General features: G+C 49.1%; 1 protein-coding gene across 2 annotated transcripts in view; it reads right to left on the minus strand.

The window, feature by feature from the left end:
- The window catches only part of CLEC16A (C-type lectin domain containing 16A), a 1,483,716-nt gene that overhangs the window by 1,036,428 nt on the left and 428,087 nt on the right, over positions 1-19,201 (minus strand). For both annotated transcript variants that reach the window (XM_082262146.1, XM_082262145.1), the window contains exon 7: positions 291-465. In XM_082262146.1, the coding sequence (XP_082118272.1) occupies positions 291-465 (175 nt within the window). The remainder of the gene's footprint in view (positions 1-290; positions 466-19,201) is intronic.

Below are 19,201 nucleotides of genomic sequence, written 5' to 3' on the forward strand. Positions count from 1 at the left end.
TAACTCCACTTTAAGCCTGTTTACCACTGCACATGAAACTAATAGAGGGTTATTTACTAAAACTGGGGCGTTTGAAATCTGATGCAGCTCTGCATAGAAACCAATCAGCTTCCAGGTTTTATTGTCAAAGCTTAATTGAACAAACGGAAGTTAGAAGTTGATTGGCTACCATGTACAACTGCACCAGCATCTGAGTGCACCCGTTTTGGTAAATCTCACTCATAGTGTTCTGTTAGGACTACTTGAACTTTCTTTAATATTTATTTTCAGTACAACATGTTCTCAATTACCTGGTCTTGATTAACCAGCGAGTAGACATATAGTGGGAGCAGCAATCTGTTCAACAAGTGATCTGTCAGAACATCGTTTAGGAATTCGCAGTTTATAATCAGAATATCATTCAGATAGTTCAGGTGATCCAAATGTTGCGACACTAAATTACTGAGCGTTCCCCGATTCTTGTGTCTGCAAAGTAATAAAAGCAAGGTCAGAAGACTAATTAGACTATCAATGAGTAGGCTACTCAAACTGCATTTCTGTATTAACTCTATTACCTGTACAAATACATTTTTCAGCTACATTTCAAGAATGTATTCACACCAGCTCTGGTTTTAATCAGTTTTCTGAGTTTTGATCTGAAAGCAAACTTCATAGTACTTTTAGAGATTTATTTATCCCAAGGGGTTATAATGTGATTTAAAAACACCCAGTATATAGCAGATTATTATGTTTCAGTTTTCTAACTTTCACCCATGTGGTGGAAGGAAAGAAAATCCTATCATCCATGGCCTTAGAGATATGTTCGTTTAAAGGGGCGTGGTTTACTGCTTGAGTAAACTAAAATTTGCTTTACAACTGACAATTCTGTCTCAGCCAATACAAAATAGGGCACACGTACTTCTCAGTACTTTCTATTTAAAGCATACAAATGGTCAAAATGTCAAATTACATATTAATTTCCACCTGAATTTCAATTATTTCTAGCTTACTCCTACTCCCAGAAACATGTAATATGCAAATTATGCATTTGCATGTTACATGTTTCTGGGAAGCTATAGGACTCTTCACATCTGAGAGAGTGGAGAAGACACAGGAACATCCCCCTTGGACAGAATGTGTTTATAGCATGCTCCTTGGGAATGTCCAATTACCTTATATGGGGATTTGACACTTATCCCGTGCTCCCTGTCCCTCATGTCAGTGGGGGTATTTTTGCTCAGAACCTAATCGCAAGCAATCTCTACATGTTTTCTGAACATCCTTGTCCCGAGGAAGCAAACCTGTGAAAGTCATTAAGATATTGCAAAAACCTTCCACAGCCTGCTTTGGTTGAAATTATAATATATTGCATATGTGCTGTATTGAATTGGTATACATCTGGTGGGGCAGTACTCTGACCTTCCGCGGAGTAGCTAGATGTATATGTACAGGTATGTATATGCTGTGGATGGGAAAATAATAGGGGTTATGTTTAACACTATGTGTGTTTTTAGGTCTTTTTGTTGGATGAAATTTTACCATTTATCAACATGATATGTTGGGTTCAAATAATTAATTGATTAATTAATTAATAAAAGGTCTTTGAGAGAAAATGCACCAATAAAGTTCTGCAGTACCTGTTGAGTTACTCTGATTGGGAGCTATTCACTTGTTCATACGTTTTTGAGATGTTGTGATAATTTGTGTCTATATGCAACCTTTAGCTAATTATTAATGGCCATTAGAAAGGCAGCATTCACAGCACGAAAGGAGATTTTTCAAATAAGCTTGCCGACCAAGACATAGCCAAATGACGGCTACAGCGCGGCTTATTCTGGGAGGGCGTACAGTGACGTTGTCAGCGCGGTCGGCTTATACTGGGAGGGCGTACAGTGACATCCTCCCAGGACTGTGCTTCACAGATCGTAGTAAAGGGCCAATGGCAGCGGCCATTTACCACGTGATCACTCCATCCAATGACAGAGTGATCAGTTGTTAACAAACCGGCACAACTCCGGTTCAGTTCTCTCCTCTCACGCTGTACATAGTGATCAATACAGCATGTGAGGAGTGGAGAGAGACCGCAGCACTGCTCACCCCTGTCTTAATCATGCCTCAGTCATGCCCATCCATGCCTCAATCATGCCAATCTGTGCCTCAACCATGCCTCATTCATGCCACCTCAGTGCTTATCCGTTCAACATCCATGCCACGTCAGTGCTCATCCGTGCCACATTAGTGCTCATCAGTGCCTCACAAATGTGTAATGGGTAGTCAGGAAATGACAGTGCTCCCTGAATATTGGGCCTCTGTATGTGGCCAAGCTGTGTAAAAGTCTCACACATGTGGTATCGCCATACTCAGGAGTAGCAGAATGCATTATTTTCTTTCCCCATTTTCAAAAAACTTGTGGAAAAAAATTAAATTTTAAAAAGACTCAATATGTCTTCTAGATTATGTATTTGCTTTCCAAAATGGGATAATTTTGTGGGTGTATCCATTGTCCTGGTGTTTCAGGGCCTTCAAAAGTGTGATAGGTTGTCAGGAAATTGTGTAATTTATGCTCCTAGAACGCCTGGAGGTGCTACTTGGATGTTGGGATTCTGTATGTGGCCAAGCTGTGTAAAAGTCACACACATGTGGTATCGCCATACTGAGGAGGAGTAGCAGAATGTATTTTGGGGTGTAGCTGCAAGTATGCCTATACAGTGTATGAAAAATAACAAAATAGGACAATTTTGTGGGGAAAAAATGGATTTTTGTCTTACCGTAAAATCCTTTTCTCTGATGTTCTTTGATGGACACAGCTCCATATCTCCTTTGACCTTTGGGTTATGCTGTTCTCCATAGGAGTAGGACACTAGGCGGAAACAAGTTTAACTATGCCTAAAGGGCAGTCATAGGGGGTATACTCACACTTCCTGCAATAGGACTTCAGTTTTGTAACAAGCAGTGTCAGAAGAATACACAACCCAACTCAACAGAGGGGTGGGTGCTGTGTCCGTCAATGAACATCAGAGGAAAGGATTTTACGGTAAGACAAAAATCCAGTTTTCCCTTTCCTTCATTGAAGGACACTCCATATCTTCTTTGACCCTTGGGACATCCCAAAGCAGTGTCAACATGAGGGGCGGGAAACACAGCAATACACAATTCCCAAAAGGGCTAAACATAGCCAACCAGGTAAACCAGGAGCTCATTCAGGAACAACTGGAGCTCACCAAAAGAAAAAATACACCCTCAAGAGGTGGGAGCCTCTGCAACAGCAGCCTGCAAAACTTTGGGGTCGAACGGAGAATCTGCAGATACGAGTACAACCACCTTGTAAAACTTTGTAAATGTATGCACAGACTATGTGGCCACCTCGCACACCTGAACCACTGACGCCTGATAACGGAAGGCCCAGGAGGCACTAAGCGTCGTTGTACATTGGGCCTTAACAGGGAAAGGAGAAACCTAACCCTGATGGAGTAGGCCTGCACCACCGTCTGCCTGATCCATCTGGAAATGGTCGCAGCAGATGCGGCCTGCCCCTTATGAGATCCATCTGTAAGGACAAACAAGGAATCCAATTTCCGAATCGACTCAGTCGCCGCCAGGTACAGCCTAATTGCCCGAACCACATCCAGGGAATGTAAAGCAATTTCTTTAGGATGTTTTGGCTTAGGGCACAAGGAAGGCAACACAATGTCTTCATTCAATCGGAAACCCGAGATGACCTTCGGAAGGAACGACTGACAGGGATGGAGCACAACTTTGTCCCTGTGAACCACCAGGTAAGGTGACCGAAAGGACAACGCAGCCAGCTCCGACACCCTGTGTGCAGAAGTAATAGCCACCAAAAAGGCCACCTTCTATGACAGAATAAGCAGAGAAAGTTCAGGAATATTTTAAAAAAATTGATTTTTGTAAAATCTTACCGTAAAATCCTTTTCTCTTAAGCTCATTGACAGACGTAGTCCTCGTTGATTAATAACAACTCGGGTTATACTGCCCTCTACAGGAGTAGGACTAGACAGGAAAGAAAACATTCTGGCCACACCCTAGGGGCAGTCCCAGAGGGTATATCCTCTCTCTCTCTGCTACAGCAAATCAGTTATGTCACAAAGCAGTGTTTAGAGAATTTAACCCAACCCAACTCAAAAACAGAGGGGTGGGTACTACGTCTGTCAATGAGCTTAAGAGAAAAGGATTTTACGGTAAGATTTTACAAAAATCCATTTTTCTCTGTCGCTCATTGACAGACGTAGTCCTCGTTGATTAATAACAACTCGGGACGTCCCAAAGCAGTACCACAAATGAGGGGTGGGAAAATGGAAATCAAAATCCAATCTAGAAGGCCCAACCGGTGCCAACTAGAAGTTTTAAAGGCTCATCAATCAAACGATGAGACTCAACTGAAATTTCAACGGAAAAAAACCCTTGAAGTAGACCACCGGTCTCCTCAAATTGCGGCCTGCAAAACCTTGCGGCCAAATGAGGCATCCGCTGATGCCATCACATCAACTTTATAAAATTTTGTAAAGGTATGCACCGACGACCAGGTGGCCGCCTTGCACACCTGGACCACTGACACCTGATGGCGGTAGGCCCAGGAAGTACTGAACGCTCGAGTGGAGTGCGCCTTAACAGGGAACGGAGGATTCCGACCCTTAATAGAATAAGCCTGTACCACCGTCTGTCTAATCCATTTGGAGATAGTTGCGGCAGATGCAGGCAACCCCTTTCTGGGGCCATCCGTGATCACAAAAAGTGAATCCGTCTTACGGAACGTTTCCGTAGCCTTCAGGTATACCCTGATTGCCCGAACCACATCCAAGGAATGCAACGCATATTCCCGAGGATGATTGGGCTGAGGACACAAGGAAGGTAGCACAATATCTTCATTCAGATGAAAGTCTGAAACCACCTTAGGAAGAAAGGATGGCTTTGGATGAAGAACTACCTTATCCCTATGAACCACTAGATATGGGGAATGGCATGATAATGCAGCCAGTTCTGACACCCTGCGTGCAGAAGTGATAGCCACCAAGAAGGCCACCTTCTGAGATAATGTAAGCAAGGGAATCTCCCTGATATTTTCAAAGGGAGGTTTCTGCAGAACCGACAAAACCAAATTAAGATCCCAAGGTGGTAAGGGCGCGCGGATTGGCGGAGCCAAGTGCCGCACCTCCTGGATGAAATTCCGCACCAAGGAATGAGTAGCCAAAGGCTTCTGAAAGAAGATTGCTAATGCTGAAACCTGACCCTTGATGGTGCTCAAGGATAGTTTCTGCTCAACCCCCTTTTGCAGAAAAGCCAAGATTCGGGTCACCGAATAGGTACGTGGGGGAAATCCCAAAGATTCACACCACGCAATATAAGTCTTCCATGTGCGATAATAGACTTTGCTGGAAGTCACTTTCCTTGCTTTAATTAGAGTAGGAATAACTGAAGCTGACAACCCTCTGCCCTTCAGTACCTGGGTCTCAATGGCCAGGCCATTAAAACCAGCGACTGTAAAGCACGATGGAAGATCGGTCCTTGAGACCGCAGATCCTCCCTGAGAGGAGGTCTCCAAGGAGCGTTCGCGACTAGCATGTCCAAGTCAGCCTGACCGGCCTGACGAGGCTAGCCTCGAATTTCCAGGATAACTGGAGTTCCCTCCATCTTTATCCTGCGGAGAAGTCTCAGCAGCAACTTGAGAGGGGGGAAGACGTCTAGTAGCTGATACTGCCTTTGTAGGCCGTTCAGCGCGTCTGCTGCGTCCGCTAGAGGATCGCGGGCGTGCGTTACCAACCTCCGCGCCTTCCTGTTGAGCCGATATGCCAACAGATCCACCTCCGGGATGCTCTGATGAAGACACAGATGGTGAAATCCTTGGTGATCGACCTAAGTCATCACCCTGATCTTGTCTGACTGGATCCGAACCAGGCTGCCCTAGAGCTGCTTGGTCCAGGCAATCCGACAAAGTCTGATCGCTCTCTGTTCCCACACATTTATCAGATTCTTATCAGGAGTGATGATTTCTCCTGGTTGAGCCTTAGAGACCGAAGTCACCAGACTAGAGGCTCCTTGGTCTGTTTGCTCAACCGGATCCGATTCCTGTAGGGAACTGAAATTAACCTTTGGAAAAGGTAAAGAAAATGATCTGTTCAGGGAACGGTAACTACCGCTCCCTGTAGCACCTAAATGCTGGAAGGGAAGAATCGCACCGGTAGCAGTGATCGACACTCGATCTTGTATCCTGATCGTATGATCTCCTGAACCCCTTAGCCCGGGATTCAGGAAAGCCCTAGATCTGAACACCGGTGAAGACGTCCCCCCACCCCTAAGCCGGGTGGGGGCGCACCTTCAGGCTGTATTAGCCTTAACTTCAGGTTTGGCTGAGTCGGCCCTTTGTTTGCCCGACCAGCGCCTCTTGAACCCTCCTAGAGGGGCTTTGCCTTTCCCACTCGCCCCAGCGGAGCGAACGAACCCTTTATGAGCAGCAAAGAAAGGTCAACGCTTATTACGAGGTCCTTTAGCAGCCTGCGGCAGAAAAGTGCTCTTGCCCCCAGTGACACCCTTAATGATCTCATCTAGGGTGGCCCCAGATAGGCGATTCCCCTGAAAGGGGAGATTCGCCAGGGCTTTCTTGAAACCTAGATCCGCTGACCAGCACTTTAACCACAGCACACGTCTGAGGATTAACGCTGACATAGATGCATGCCCTAACAAGGGGGTGGCATCCAGGGCTGCGTCACAGACGAACTGCAGTCCTTGTATAATTTGTTCCATCAAATCAGATGCTGCCTGGGGGATAACTTTCCCCTTTAGGTCATGGCGTACCAATCTTGCCCATTCCGTTAATGTCTGTGAAACTAAACCAATGACAATCACTGGTCTAAAGGCTGACCCTATCAGGGAAAAAATAGTGCGGGACTCCGCTTCCATCTTCCGATCCACCGGATCCTTAAAGGACGGAGCGTCCTCCAACGGGATAACAGTGGCTTTGTTCAGTCTGGAAATAGGTGGATCCACCACTGGTGGTACCGTCCATTTCTTAATGAGGGATTCCTCAAACGGATAGCGTCTAGCAATGCGCTTGGAAACAGTAAAGGTACGTTTTGAATGATCCCATTCCTCTTTAATTTTATTACCAAAACATTTGGGTAGGGGAAAAACCATCGCCGTCTTGGTAGGTTTACTAGTACCAAAGGGAATTTCCATCTCAGTTGCTTCTGCCGGAAAAACATCAAGTCTTAAGGTTTCCCGGACCGCCACAACTAGTGCGTCCACCAATGCTTCTTCTTGTGCAATGGCTGAGGCAGGAACGTCCTCCTCACTATCTGAGGGAACTTTACCTGAGACAACAGCCCCTGCAGAGGGACCTGCAGCTGCAATGACCATCTCAGAATCTGAAGTATCAGATGACATAGGGGTAGGCGGGGGTCGCTTTCTTGACCCCCGTCCCTGACAGGCCGTCTCCACCCGAGACACCAAAGACTCCAAAACTGCTGTGAGTGCATCCATACTCTGTGAACTGGAGGGTCCTGCGGCCACCTCGAGGGAAACAGGTGGGGGTACCTGTGTGGCAGGGTCCATGATTATTCCAGACACTTGCCGGAAAAACTTAATTAGCCAAAAAAAAATAAAACTTTTTTTTTTTTTTTAGACCCCCAGCGCCACAGCGCCCCTCAGTGTTACCTGCTTAGGGACCCCTACAGAGCGAGAGAGAGAGACCCCCAAGGCTCACCACTTGATGCACAGAGTTTCAATACAACCTGTTCCAGCACTGTCTATTACAGATAGGAAGTCTTTGGCTGGCTTTCCCGGGTAAAAGGAGGCGGCTCCGCCCCTTTGCACGCCTTCCGGGCGCCTCCCCTTAGCTCCTCGAGGTGTTTTGGTCACCTCAAACATGGCCGCCCCCATGCTGGAGACACGAGGCTACGCCGGGAAAAAGGAGGCGGCTCCGCCCCTTTACACGCCTTCCGGCGCCTCCCCATAGCTCCTCGAGGTGTTTGGTCACCTCAAACATGGTCGCCCCCATGCTGGAGACACGAGGCTACGCCAATATGGTGGCCTCGTGCGATCTACAAGAAAATGGCGGTGGCCTGTATAGGATAGCGGTGGGTAGCAGCGGCCTGCGGGATGTTTATGTTCGGTCTGGCGGCCTGCGGGAGTATCTCGGCCCCACAACCTTCACCCTGACTGGCGATAAGCCTGGCCGACGGTACAGGACCCTGGTGGGCCGCATGCGGTCCGTGGGCCGTCGGGAGGCAGCCCTCTGTCTTTCCGAAGTGACCCTTTGCTGGAGGAATGGCGATCTGGACTGCAGTGACTCAGGCATAGGCATCGGCCTGTGTACACCTCTGACAGGTAGGATACCTTTTACTTCAAATAGTAATGCCCCTTATGTACTGCCACTGACTACAGTCACCCTTACAGTTTTGCAATGACCTTAGATAGTCAGCTCCCAAACCAAGCCTCCTGGTTTTTGTTCACAAAAATCACACTCAAATTGGGGGATCTGTGACCTGTTATAGGATAGAGGGGAGACCCATCCTACCATTCCAGAGAGGGGCCCGCGTCCACCACAAACCCGACAGGGGGGGAGGGGGAACATCTACCTCACCATACCGGAACCAGGCGGGCGCCACTCCTGACAGAACCCCTCTCCACCGGGGTGGGGGGGCTGTCGACCAATATGGACGCTGTGACTCTGTTGGTCATTGGCGTTCAGGCGAGACGTTTAACTCGCAGGGTCAGTCCCCGTCCTAGTGGGACTATGTCGCGACCGACCCAGCGCGGAGCTATGGCCTGCACGCGCTCGTAGGCTGAACTGGGGTGACCACTGGATCTCAACATCCAGCCTGTCGCCCAGTTACAGCTTTCTTGCTTGAAGATCTCACAGGAACACTGGAGAAAAAAGCTGTCTAAAAAAATTCTAAGAAAAATTCCTGCCAGGACCGAAGATCCTAGCAAGGCATCTAGGTCCTTACTCCTAACTAGACAGAAAAAAACTGATTTGCTGTAGCAGAGAGAGAGAGGATATACCCTCTGGGACTGCCCCTAGGGTGTGGCCAGAATGTTTTCTTTCCTGTCTAGTCCTACTCCTGTAGAGGGCAGTATAACCCGAGTTGTTATTAATCAACGAGGACTACGTCTGTCAATGAGCGACAGAGAAAACGGAATTTTTGTAAAATCTTACCTGTAAAATTCCTTTCTCTGAGTCCTCCGACAGTCGCCGCATCTTCATATTCGTCACATATGGGGTATTAGACTTTGCTCCGAAGGAGTAGCTAGGCAACAGAATATGTTAACAATAAAGCTTTAACATATCCCACCCTCAAGGGGTGGTCCCCTCAGTCAATACCCTCCTACTTCCTGCAACCATATCTCAGTTTTAGTGGAATAGCAGTAGAGTATACATTCAAACCCCAAAAGAGGGGCGGGGGCGGCGACTGTCGGAGGACTCAGAGAAAGGAATTTTACAGGTAAGATTTTACAAAAATTCCGTTTTCTCTTACGTCCTCCGACAGTCGCCGCCTCTTCATATTCGTCACATATGGGGACGTCCCAAAGCAGTGCAAACATGAGGGGTGGGAAACGCATCCGCGCCGAAAGGCAACGCAGTCTCCACATCAAAGAAAGGAACCTTACCAAAGGAAGGAAACCAGCTGGGCAACAGCAAAAATAAGTGCTCAACAGGAGCAACAACCCAGGAAAAGACAAAAAAACCAGGGGATACAAAAGATATCCCAACAGCCAGGAGTCCCCAACAAGGGACCCTAGGGAACAGCCGCACTAAGAACCTTGCGGCCAAAGGAAGCATCCGCCGATGCCTGAACATCTACTTTGTAGAATTTTGTGAAAGTGTGCACGGTCGACCAAGTCGCCGCCTTACACACCTGGGCTACAGAAGCCCCATGACGACAGGCCCAAGACGTACTCAGAGATCTAGTAGAGTGCGCCTTCACAGGCACAGGGGGAACCTTCCCTTGCAAAGCATAGGCCTGTTCAATGGTCTGCCTAATCCATTTGGCGATGGTAGAGGCCGAAGCCGCCATGCCCTTCCGAGGACCCTCTGGAAGAACAAACAAAGAGTCCGTCTTACGAAAACACTCAGTCGATTTAAGGTAAACCCTTATCGCCCGAACAACATCCAGAGAGTGCAATCTCACCTCCTTTGGATGTTTAGGCTTCGTGCACAACGAAGGCAAGACAATATCCTCATTAAGATGGAATTCCGAAACTCGTTTCGGCAGAAAAGAAGGATTAGGTCGCAAGACCACCTTATCCAAATGAACAACCAGGTACGGAGACTTGCAGGACAAAGCCGCCAGTTCCGACACTCTGCGAGCCGAAGTGATCGCCACCAAAAAGGCGACCTTTTTGGACAACATAGACAACGAGATCTCCCTGATCTGTTCAAAAGGAGCACGTTGTAACACAGATAGAACGAGATTTAAGTCCCAAGGGGGCAAAGGATCCCTCCTAGGAGGAACCAGATGCCGCACACCCTGAATAAAAGTGCCAACCAAGGAGTTGGAAGCCACGGGACGTTGAAACAGAACGGCCAGCGCAGACACCTGACCCTTAATCGTAGCCAGCGCCAAACGCTGATCGACACCCGTCTGAAGGAAAGACAGCACACGGGAAACCGAGTACGTGCGGGGTGAAAACCCCCTGGACTCACACCAGGCAAAATAGGCCTTCCAAGTACGGTAATAAACCTTCCCCGAGGAAGACTTCCTCGCGTTGATCAAAGTATGAACGACCTCTGGAGAGAGACCCTTCTCCTTCAGGACCTCGGTCTCAACAGCCAGGCCGTCAAAGCCAGCGACTGTAAAGCAGGATGGTAAATCGGTCCCTGAGACAGTAGATCGTCTCGAAGAGGTAGACGCCAAGGGGCGTCGACCGCCAGATTCACGAGGTCTGCGTACCAGGACCGGCGAGGCCAGTCCGGTGCCACAAGAATCACCGTGTTGCGTTCCGAGTGTAACCTGCGAAGGAACCTGGACAGCAACTGAATCGGTGGGAACGCGTACATCAGCCTGGACTGATGCCACGGGGCCACTAACGCGTCTGACGCGTCTGCCCGAGGGTCGCGCGTCCTTGCCACGAATCTTCTCACCTTGTTGTTGAGACGAGACGCGAACAGGTCCACATCTGGAAGACCCCACTTCGCGCACAACATCTGGAAGACAGCCGGGTGGAGAGACCATTCCCCCTGATCCAGGGTCTGGCGACTCAGATAGTCCGCCTGCCAGTTCTCCACTCCCGGAATGTGAACCGCCGTTATCGCCGGAACATGAGTCTCGGCCCAAGACAGAATGTCGGCCACCTCTCGAGCCGCTCGGGCACTCCTGGTGCCCCCTTGGTGGTTGATGTAGGCCACCGCCGTGGCATTGTCCGTCTGCACCCGAACCGGGCAGCCCTGCAGTCGGTCCGTCCAGCGATGAAGACAGAGACTTATCGCACGCAATTCCAGAATGTTGATCGGGAGGGAAGACTCCCCCTCCGACCAGGTCCCCTGGGCGGACAGAACGCCCAGAACACCACCCCAGCCCGACAGGCTGGCATCCGTGGTGATTACCGTCCATGAGATTGGACGAAACGACTTGCCCCCGGACACCAACGGGGACTGGAGCCACCACAGAAGGTTTTCCCTGGTGCGACGACTCAACGAGATCTGAAGATCCAGAGATTGAGGTCGCCCGTCCCACCTGGACAGGATCTCCGCTTGGAGACCCCGCGTGTGAAACTGCGCGAAAGGAATCGCCTCGAAGGCCGAGACCATCAATCCCAGACACCTCATGCACGTCCGCAGAGACGAGTGTGGAACGTCCCTGAGGGACCTGACTTCCCCCTGAAGAGTCCTGAGTTTGTCTTCCGGCAGGAAGACCTTCGCCTGCACCGAGTCCAGTATCATTCCCAGATAGGGAAGACGAACCGACGGACTCAGTGTCGACTTTGGAACATTTATCGTCCAACCAAACTCCTGCAGAGTTTGCATCGTGACAGATAGGTCCTCCTCCAGACCCTGTCTGGTCGCAGACCGAACCAGAATGTCGTCCAGATACCCCAGGACAGAAATGCCCTGGGCCCTCAATAATGCCAGAACCGGTGCAAGCACCTTGGTGAAGACCCGCGGAGCCGAGGCGAGACCAAAGGGCAACGCCACGAACTGGTAGTGATCCTCCGCAATGGCAAATCGAAGGTATCTCTGATGACCCTTGAATATGGGGATGTGAAGGTACGCATCCTTCAAATCGATGGAGGCCATGAATTCCCCCGGAACCAGGGCAGCCACCCCCGACCGCAGGGATTCCATGCGGAACTTGCGAACCCGCACAGAGCGGTTCAGAGCCTTCAAGTCCAGAATCGGACGAACCTTGCCCTCCTTCCTGGGCACGGTGAACAGATTGGAATAAAACCCCCGAAATCTGTCCCGATGAGGCACCGGAACCACCACTCCCTGAGCCCTCAGGTCCCGCACCGCCAGGTGTAGATCCCGCAGGCGCTCTGGAGACAATTGGAGATTTGAGGGAAAAAATCTGCTCTCCGGCCGAGAGAGAAACTCGATCTTGTAACCAGATCGAACGATTTCCAGAACCTATCTGTCCCGCACACGGGCCAACCAGGGCTGAAGAAAACCGAGCAAGCGTCCCCCCACCCCAAAACTGGGTGAGGGCGCCCCTTCAGGCCGAACTGTTATGGGCTGCAGGTCCGGATTGGCCGGACTTCTGTTTCCCAGACCAGGGCTTCTTCTGAGAGCCTTGGCCTTTGAACGGTTTGCCCTTGTAGTGCGGCCGAAAGGCACGAAAGGACCCCTGAGGGGGCCGAAAATTAGCATGCTTCTTCCCAGAAGCCCCCTTAGCCTTGGGGAAATGGGGCAAGAGAGTGCTCTTACCCCCGGTGATCCCCTTAATCAACACATCCAGGGACTCCCCAAAAAGGCGAGACCCATCATAAGGCAGATTGGCTAAGGTCTTACGTGAAGATTGGTCCACCGACCAACATTTTAACCAAACCAGGCGGCGAGACAACACCGCCACGCTGTGCACACGTGCAGCCAACGGAATCCGGTCCAGGTCCGCATCACACAGATACATGACACCCTGGTGGATCTGATCCACCATATCCAGGGTCGCCGCCGAGGCCGAATCGGCCACTAGGACGCGCCTAAGCATCTGCGTCCAACTTGCGATCGCCTGGGCCGCCATGAGAGAAGCAAACAGAGCCTTAAGCATAGAACCCGTAACAGAATAAGTATGACGGGCAAGAGACTCCAGTCTCCTATCCGTGGCATCACGGAAAACAGGGGAACCCTCTGCAGGAATCGCAGTGGCTTTGTTCAAAACCGCAATTGCATGATCCACTGGCGGAGGTACACACCACCGTTCATCAGTGGCAGGCGAGAAAGGATAACGCAGCTTGAATTTACTTGGTACCGCAAAAGGCTTGCGCAGATCGCGCCATTGATCTTTAACAGCGCGCTGAAAATCAGCATGGCAGGGAAAAACCGGCGGCGTCCTGCGTTTCCTCTGCGTCCCATAAGCCGCCAAGGCAGCGGGGGGACACACTTCGTCCTGTAAACGTAGCGTCTGCTTAATGGAAGCAATCAACTCATCCATGATTGCAAGCTCTTCAGGCGAGCCAGGGGGAGAATTATCAACCCCCTCAACTTCAGCCTCCACCTCAGACCCCACTAGATCAAGAGAGGAGCGGGACCCCGATAAGGAGGTTCCTGCCAGAACAGCCCCTTCACCTTCACCCTCAGAATCAGAGGACAGAGCAACTCTGGGCCGTTTAGTAGATTGAGCAGCCACCAGCATTTGCACCTGGGCAGCAAGGCCAGCCACAATAGTGGCTAAATCCCCCCCTGGGGGGGAAACAGCGGTCCCCTGGCTTTCCACCAATACTGTAGGAAACTTGCCCTCCTGAGAATCCATTGCCCCTGTAATGCCAGACAACCAAGGGTTAACTGCCCCCTTTTAGCAAGCGCGGCAAGCGCAGCCCACCGCACCACACTCAGGCACAATGAGACCCCCACAGGGAATATACAAACTGAATACAGGCAATGGATAGCAAGAACAGAAGGATAAAACCTGAGGAGACCCCGCTGCTGCTGCTGCCTCGATCGGTGTTCCTGGAAAGAGGAAGTGATGCTGCCAGGGCGCTCTATGTAAGCCTATGGAGGCTACAAGAAAATAGCCGCCTTGCATGTAAACCATGCGGCCGGAGCGGGCGCCGGTAAAATGGCGTCGTTTGGCGCCGAAAACGCCGCTCCACAGTGCATAAAAACACACACATTACATCCCAATATAAGGGTACATGTTAGATCGCCGCAGCGATCGCTGTATATGCCCAAACATGCCAAAAAAAACATGCCCCACAGCACACAGCTCCCCACACTGCCCAGCCTGACACACACAGTGTCATACAGCTCCCCCCCCCCCCCTTGCAGCCCACAGCATGCAGCCGAGAGATAGGGAGACAAGCAGTGTGATTAAAGGCAGGTTACACAGTCCCAGACTGAGACCCCCCCAGACAGACAGGTCCCCACATAAATACACTTACCTCACATGGTGTGGGGAACCCGCACAGGCGAACAAGCCGCTGCACATGAGGCAGGGAGAGTCGCAATTCAAGACGCACACAATGGAGGTTAAGAAACCGCACAGCGTCCGGTGAGGTAGCCACCTCACCAATCATCCCTGCACCGAACAGGGATGGGTCGTTCACTGTGCCAGGAGCGTTACCTGGCTGAACGCTCGATGGCAGACTGGGAAGCCACTGACCCACGACCTGCGACCAGGGGGATCAGCCCGAGACCCAGTCCGCATGATCCTCTTCGTCCGAAGAACTAACTAATGCTGACAAAAATAACAGCTAAGTAAAGGTAGAGAGAAAACTCAAACAAAATATTAAAAAGAAGAAAGAGTCTGAGACAGAAAGTCCCAGCACAGAGAGAGCCAGCCACTCCTGACAAGCTAGACATTAAAACTGAGATATGGTTGCAGGAAGTAGGAGGGTATTGACTGAGGGGACCACCCCTTGAGGGTGGGATATGTTAAAGCTTTATTGTTAACATATTCTGTTGCCTAGCTACTCCTTCGGAGCAAAGTCTAATACCCCATATGTGACGAATATGAAGAGGCGGCGACTGTCGGAGGACGTAAGAGAAAGGTGGTTTTTGAAGAACCAACAGTACTAGATTAAGGTCCTGAGGAGGTACCAGGGACCATACCAGGGGAGCCAAATGTCGAACCCCCTGGATGAAAGTGTGAACCAAAGTTTTTGTAGCCAACGGCCGTTGGAAATAAATTGCCAAGGCGGAAATCTGGCCCTTGATGGTGCCCAGAGCCAAACGCTGATCTACACCCTGGTGTAGAAACTCCAGCAGATGTGACACCCATAAAAAATGGAGAGAACCCCCCCCCCCCCCCCGAAGACTCACACCAAGAAATGTACAGCCTCCAAACTCTGATAAATCTTTCTAGAAGTAGATTTCCTAACTTTTAACAGTGTAGGAATCAACAAATCTGACAACCCTCTATCCTTCAGTACCTGGCTTTCAATAGCCAGGCAGTTAAAGCCAGTGACCGTACAGCAGGATGGAAGATCGGTCCTTGAGACAAAATATCTTCTCTGAGAGGAAGTCTCCAAGGAGCATCGGCTACCAGCCTTACGAGGCCTGCGTACCAAGAATGACCGGAATTCCTTCTGCCTTGATTCTACGTAGAAGTCTCGGCAGAAGCTGTAGTGGAGGAAAAGCGTAAATCAGAAGATACTGACCCCAAGGGGCCACCACAGCTTCGGCGTCAGCCAAAGGATCCCAAGATCTTCTGGTTGAGGCGAGAGGCCAACAGGTCCATATTGAAAGTCCCCCACCGGAGACACAGTTGTTGAAATATTTCACGGGTGAAGAGACTATTCGTCCGGCTCCAACGCCTGTGGACTGAGGTAGTCCACCTGCCAAATTTTCTACCCCTGGACTGTGCACAGCAGAGAGGGCTGGAACATAACTTTCTGCCCAAACAAAGAGCTGGGGGGGGGGGGGCATACCCTGAACATGCATTTCTTAAGCTGGTGAAGCTATGAACAAAGCAACATGCATATTTACAGAGAATAGCGCACACATGCAAAAGAAATGGCTATCAAATATAAAGGCAATCAAATACAAAATGGGGATTTAGCCCCACCATATGGCCATATCATGCTCAAGCCCACCACTACGTCAAAGTACCCCATTGTCAGTGGGTCCTACACTAGCCATAAAAAGAAGGATGAATCCAACCTCTCTAAACCATTGGAGATATTTACTCCTTACTGGGAGAGATGTGCAACTGCACTATAAAAAGGGACTCCTCCTATATCTACTTGCTAGTGGAAACTGATAGAGTACAGGTGTGGGAGGGTGCCCACCTGAGAATACCGGCTACTTCTCTGGCCACTAAAAACAAAGCAGGGTCTGAGACTGCTTTATAGGTGACTCACCTCCATCCCTATTTATACATAAAAAGAGGAAAAACGCCCATGGGAGTTTGAATGAGGTGGGTATCGTAGGCCATAAATACTGCATTTTATTTTGTCATACAATACACAGTAGACAGGATCAAACAGAAAAATACAAATAAAAAAGAAAAGTATACATATAGGTCCATAACAGTATAAATTGCATGTAGGTACATAAACATCTTGAGGCTCAATTCATTTTGTGAGATTCGACTCACTTCTTCAAGAGCAGATGCGTATTTGGTCTATAAATATAATACAACATAGTATCAACATACAATGCAGTAATCATTACATTTATTTTAAAATGGACCTAAAGGCAGATGAGTACTCACATCGGCTGAGCCGGGATGAGAGACTTGTGCAACCCCCAGGTAGTGGCCGCAAACGCCTGATCCGGGAGTTAAAGGAGTGGAGCAAACAAAGCCTCCAAGGGGGGACATGTGGGAGATAGGGGTGGTATATTGAATGTAGAAAGATATCCCTTGTGCTCCATAGCGGTTTGCTGTAACAAATATATGTGTATATGCATATATAAGAATATGTAAAAATAATGAAGTAAGGTCATCCACTACATAGAATATAAATGGAGTAAAGGAGGTATCTGTGAATTAGACATATAGTAGAGCACAGGCAGGAGTATGGAGCCAGAGATAAAGATCAAGGATGTATGGTGAACAGATGGAGACCAGGGAAGTGGAGAAAAAAGAAACCGTAATACCAATAAAGGGTGTGATGAAAGAGAGTCAAGAAAGAGTGAGAAGTTTATAGAGGTATGAAGGTGTGAAAACCATAGGGAATAAACGAATATATACCAGAGTGAGTGGAAGTCAGCCAAAGCATACAAATGTGAAGCCAGTGGTTTAGGATGATTCTGCTAGATAACTAAGTGAGTCTTTAATTCCTGGTGCAAAAACCTCCCCTATGTACACCCAAGGAGGTGTGGTGAGTGCCACGCCATGCCAAACACCATGTGAAGCTGCTAATGAGAGACATAAACAAACGCCTATGAGCGAGTGTTGTCTCAGGGGAAAAAAAATGGATTTTTGTAAAATCTTACCGTAAAATCCTTTTCTCTTAAGCTCATTGACAGACGTAGTCCTCCTTGATTAATATCAACTCGGGTTATACTGCCCTCTACAGGAGTAGGACTAGACAGGAAAGAAAATGTTCTGGCCACACCCTAGGGGCAGTCCCAGAGGGTATATCCTCTCACTTCCTGCTACAGCAAATCAGTTATGTCACAAAGCAATGTTTAGAGAATTTAACCCAACCCAACTCAAAAACAGAGGGGCGGGTACTACGTCTGTCAATGAGCTTAAGAGAAGAGGATTTTACGGTAAGATTTTACAAAAATCCATTTTTCTCTGTCGCTCATTGACAGACGTAGTCCTCCTTGATTAATATCAACTCGGGACGTCCCAAAGCAGTGCCACAAATGAGGGGTGGGAAAATGGAAATCAAAATCCAATCTAGAAGGCCCAACCGGTGCCAACTAGAAGTTTTAAAGGCTCATCAATCAAAAAGATGAGACTCAACTGAAATTCCAACGGAAAAAAACCCTCGAGGTAGACCACCGGTCTCCTCAAATTGCGGCCTGCAAAACCTTGCGGCCAAATGAGGCATCCACCGATGCCATCACATCAACTTTATAAAATTTTGTAAAGGTATGCACCGACGACCAGGTAGCCGCCTTGCACACCTGGACCACTGACGCCTGATGGCAGTAGGCCCAGGAAGTACTGAGCGCTCGAGTGGAGTGCGCCTTAACAGGGAACGGAGGATTCCGACCCTTAATAGAATAAGCCTGTACCACCGTCTGTCTAATCCATTTGGAGATAGTCGCGGCAGATGCAGGCAACCCCTTTCTGGGGCCATCCGTGATCACAAAAAGTGAATCCGTCTTACGGAACGATTCCGTAGTCTTCAGGTATACCCTGATTGCCCGCAACACATCCAAGGAATGCAACGCACATTCCCGAGGATGACTGGGCTTAGGACACAAGGAAGGTAGCACAATATCTTCATTCAGATGAAAGTCTGAAAACCACCTTAGGAAAAAAAGATGGCTTCGGATGAAGAACTACCTTATCCCTATGAATCCCCAGATATGGGGAATGACACAATAATGCAGCCAGTTCTGATACCCTGCGTGCAGAAGTGATAGCCACCAAGAAGGCCACCTTCTGGGATAATGTAAGCAAGGGAATCTCCCTGATATTTTCAAAAGGAGGTTTCTGAAGAACCGACAACGCCAATTAAGATCCCAGGGTGGTAAGGGCGCGCGCACTGGCGAAGCCAAGCGCTGCACCCCCTGGATGAAAATCCGCACCAAGGAATGAGTAGCCAGAGGCTTCTGGAAGAAGATTGCTAACGCTGAAAACTGACCCTTGATAGTGCTCAAGGATAGTTTCTGCTCAACCCCCTTTTGCAGAAAAAAACAAGATTCGGGTCACCGAATAGGTACATGGGGGAAAACTCCAACGATTCACACCACGCAATATAAGACTTCCATGTGCGATAATAGACTTTGCTGAAAGTCGCTTTCCTTGCTTTAATTAGAGTAGGAATAACTGAAGCTGACAGTCCTCTGTCCTTCAGTACCTGGGTCTCAATGGCCAGGCCATTAAAGCCAGCGACTGTAAAGCACGATGGAAGATCGGTCCTTGAGACCGCAAATCCTTTCTGAGAAGAAGTCTCCAAGGAGCGTCCGCGACTAGTCTGCCCAAGTCGGCGT

This window comes from Pelophylax lessonae (assembly GCF_965119305.1).
Source record: "Pelophylax lessonae genome assembly, chromosome: 6".
Taxonomy (NCBI): domain Eukaryota; kingdom Metazoa; phylum Chordata; class Amphibia; order Anura; family Ranidae; genus Pelophylax; species Pelophylax lessonae.